Raw genomic sequence first — 3794 nt, forward strand, 5'->3', positions numbered from 1 at the left:
TGCCAGCGGAAGCGTTTATGTGACCGGCGCACGCTGCTGAATCCCGCGCGGGCGCTGCCATTTGCTCTTTTCTTCATAGCGCGTCGCGCCGAACACAAAGTGCTGAGATGTAAGACTGGCCTGGTTTTAATTTACTTTTAGCACAAAACTTGGTTTTTTTTAAATCTCTCATATTTACCTTAACAGTCTAATAGCTGAGGAATTATATTACCCTAACTGTGTGTTTTAGTTGTTTGCTTGCTTGTATTTTTAGCTAATCTAGGCGTTGTATGTGCTAGGAGCTTTTAGCATCATGTTAGCATGTATAGCTCTAGCTTAGCAGCTTTTAGAAAATGGACTACGGTGGGGTTTTGGTTCTTGTTTTAACCTCGGGTCTGATTTCAGATCATAAATTTGAGATATTAACTTTTAAAAAAAAATGTTTATGCTTTTTTTTCCCTCAGGACGAACAGAAGCGTTTGAGGCCTAGTTGTTTTTTTTTTTTTTTTAGGGCAGCGCCTGTTAGCATTAGCATCGTTATTAGCGTCGATGTTAGCATCATTAGCCTCAGGGAAACAGGTTTTGTTCCAGTTGAAACTAGAAAAGTACTGCAGTAAGGCGTTGGTGTGAACAAGACAGCGGGTTAAACTCTTTATAATACTGAGATGTTGTTTTCGAGGAGATGTTTGAGCTGTGAAGGCCTGTGAGAGGGAATCCGGCATGTTTCCTGACTTTAACACGCATTTCTTTAACTCGTGTGTGTGCGCTGTCCATTTTAGCCCTTTTTTATTTTTTTTTTCTCTCTCGATCTATTTTTTTTTCTGATCTATCAGGAGTTTTTAAAAAGATCTGAGTGCGGATTTTGTGTTCCGGCCCTTTTGTGTGCTCTTTATAACCATCCCGCCATCTCTCTCTCTCTCTCTCTCTCTCTCTCTCTCTCTCACACAGAGTCCCGCTGCTGAGTCACAATTTAACTCTCTCTCTCAATCAACTATGGCAGAGAACGACCCACAGGTTCAGTTTAAGGTAAACTTAACATTTCTGTCTCTTATTATTAATATAAGCAATTTTGCATCCTGCTCTAATGGTCAGCTTGTGTGTAGGGGGGGGGGGGCCCACTTGAGCATCACAGCTTGTTAAGTTTCATGTCTGACTCTGAAATCTTGTTTTTGCACCAGGTTAAAATACAAAAGTTTGTGTTATAGACTAATTGATCTCAATAATACAGTCCCTGACTCTGAAATCTTGACTTATTCTTTGTACTCTGCACCAACACAAGGTCAAATAACATGTATATGTTTTCCCTTGACTTAGTGGGAACCTTATTGATCTGTGATATACCCTTGGTGCTGTTTGTGTAACTGTTTCTCCCATCTATCTATCTATCCGCAGCTGGTTCTCGTGGGAGATGGTGGCACGGGAAAGACTACCTTTGTGAAGAGACACTTGACAGGAGAGTTTGAAAAGAGATACGTTGGTATGTGTGTGAAGTGTTGCAAGAACGTGAAGTCATTGGATAGTGAGCGGTAGTCAGGACCTTGTGACTTCTAGAAGCTTTTCCTTTTAGTTTACTAAACTGTTACATCTACATGTGTTAATTTCTGATTTTATGCATTTTACTTCATGTTAAACACCAGTTATGAAGTGCCTTAAATTACGAGGGTATTTCTTTTAGATGTTATGTTTCTCCAAGCTGTTTGTTATTGGTGTTTGACATGTTGTTCAAAAGCCATTATAACTAAACTAAACCCTGTCTTCCTGCAGCAACTCTGGGTGTTGAAGTGCATCCCTTGGTCTTCCACACTAACAGAGGCGCCATCAAATACAACGTGTGGGACACAGCTGGACAGGAGAAATTCGGAGGCCTGCGAGATGGATACTACATTCAGGGTACGTTTCTGTAAGCGATGTAGGTTTTGAGAATTCTTCTTGTGTTCAGACGTATGCATCGTAACAACCGTTCTCTTCTTTCTCCCTTCCTGTCTCCAGCTCAGTGTGCAATCATCATGTTTGACGTGACCTCACGAGTGACTTACAAGAATGTTCCCAACTGGCATCGTGACCTGGTGCGTGTGTGTGAGAATATTCCCATAGTGCTGTGTGGCAACAAAGTGGACATCAAGGACAGGAAGGTGAAAGCTAAGAGCATTGTGTTCCACCGCAAGAAGAACTTACAGGTATAGTGCATACAGCGCAGTCCCTCCCCTCCCTTATCTTTTTTATTCTGTTTTCAGAATCCTGTTTATTGGCCAAGTATGTTGACACATGAGGGATTTGGTTCCAGCAGCGGTGTGTCTAGTGATATGGGGAGAAAGTGTACATATTTAATGAGATTATGTATCTGTAATGTACAATATGGGCAGTATAGATTATACAGTAACAAATATGCAATCTATAACTAGTATAGCTACATGTAATGTACACAAGTGTTATATTACAGATATTGTATAATAAACACGGATCCAAATTGTTCTATTTGGAGCTGTAGAATAAGGTTTCCATTCATTACTGTGTGAAGCTGGAGTCGATTGTTTTTGAATCACTGGAAGTCTGGTGCTTTTTTTTTTTATAAACGGTAGGCTGTCATCTCTGTTCCATTTCAGTACTACGACATCTCCGCCAAGAGTAATTATAACTTTGAGAAGCCATTCCTGTGGCTTGCACGAAAGCTGATCGGAGATCCCAACTTGGAGTTTGTGGAGATGCCTGCTCTCGCCCCACCCGAAATCGCCATGGACCCATCACTTGCTGCACAGTACGAGCATGACCTTAAAGTACGTACACCCTTTTGAAGTAGTACTGGACTAGACGGTGTGATGTTACAACCTTTGAATCCAATAACGCTTTATTTAGCACATAATTTAACTTCATTTCTCCCCCTCATCTTTTAGGTGGCATCAGAAACAGCTCTGCCAGATGAGGATGATGACCTCTAACCTGTTACCAGTTGACTTTTTTGTTTTTTTCCCCTTTCCTCTTGTGGTGTTGCTGGGTTTCCTCAGCAGTTGGAGTTTGCCCCCCCCTCCCCCTTTCTCTTCCTCAATTCCCCTTTTACTGTAAACCCCCTCCCTCTTGCTCAGATATTTTATTTTTCAAATTGTTTTCATTTTGTGTCTTCAGACTGAATAAACAGTACAGTGATTATTGAATCGTAGACATGCTCATATTGACGCCACCATTCAAACTCACTCTAGGACACATTTGCGTTCATTTAGACGTGTGTACACACTCATGGGCGTGAGATTGAGTGCACCAGTGCTTATACTCCCTCTGTTACCCCTTTTCCACCAAATCCGTTCCAGGGCTGGTTTGGGGCCGGCGCTGGTTCACAACTTGAGAACCAGTTTGCTTTTCCATAGCTTGGGGTGCTAAGGGGAGCAATGTCATTACGTCACTGTATGTGTCAGTTACGTCACTGCGTTTGCGTGAACATCGAAGCAGCAACAACACTGAGGAGAAGAAGAAGAAGCAGCAACAACAATAATGGACGACTGCTGCTTTACTGCATCCATGATCTCATCACTTATTTAAATTTAGCACCCTCTCGTGGTCTTGCTATTGTTGGTCTTAACAACTCCGCTGCCCCCCCCCGCGCTGATGTAAGCAGTTCTTTCCTCTAGCCCAGCAAAGAGCTGGTGCTACCCTGGAACTGGTTTTTCTGGCCCAGAGCCAGTTCTTTGTCAGTGGAAACAGAAAACCCAGTTCCAAACTAAGCACTGGCCCCCAACCAGCCCTGGAACAGATTTGGTGGAAAAGGGGTATGTGTGGCTTTAAGCACTTTGAGAACAACTTTGAATAAAAACATTCTCCGTATA

At 42.4% G+C, this 3794-nt stretch overlaps 1 protein-coding gene across 1 annotated transcript; it reads left to right on the forward strand.

Moving 5' to 3' along the window:
- On the forward strand, positions 1-3794 carry ran (RAN, member RAS oncogene family). Its single transcript, XM_060927330.1, has 7 exons — positions 1-109; positions 928-1005; positions 1372-1456; positions 1744-1869; positions 1969-2156; positions 2583-2753; positions 2871-3794. Exons 2-7 carry the CDS (start codon positions 973-975, stop codon positions 2913-2915), a joined length of 648 nt encoding a protein of 215 aa, XP_060783313.1. The 5' UTR covers positions 1-109; positions 928-972; the 3' UTR covers positions 2916-3794.

This window comes from Neoarius graeffei, chromosome 8 (assembly GCF_027579695.1).
Source record: "Neoarius graeffei isolate fNeoGra1 chromosome 8, fNeoGra1.pri, whole genome shotgun sequence".
Lineage (NCBI taxonomy): Eukaryota > Metazoa > Chordata > Actinopteri > Siluriformes > Ariidae > Neoarius > Neoarius graeffei.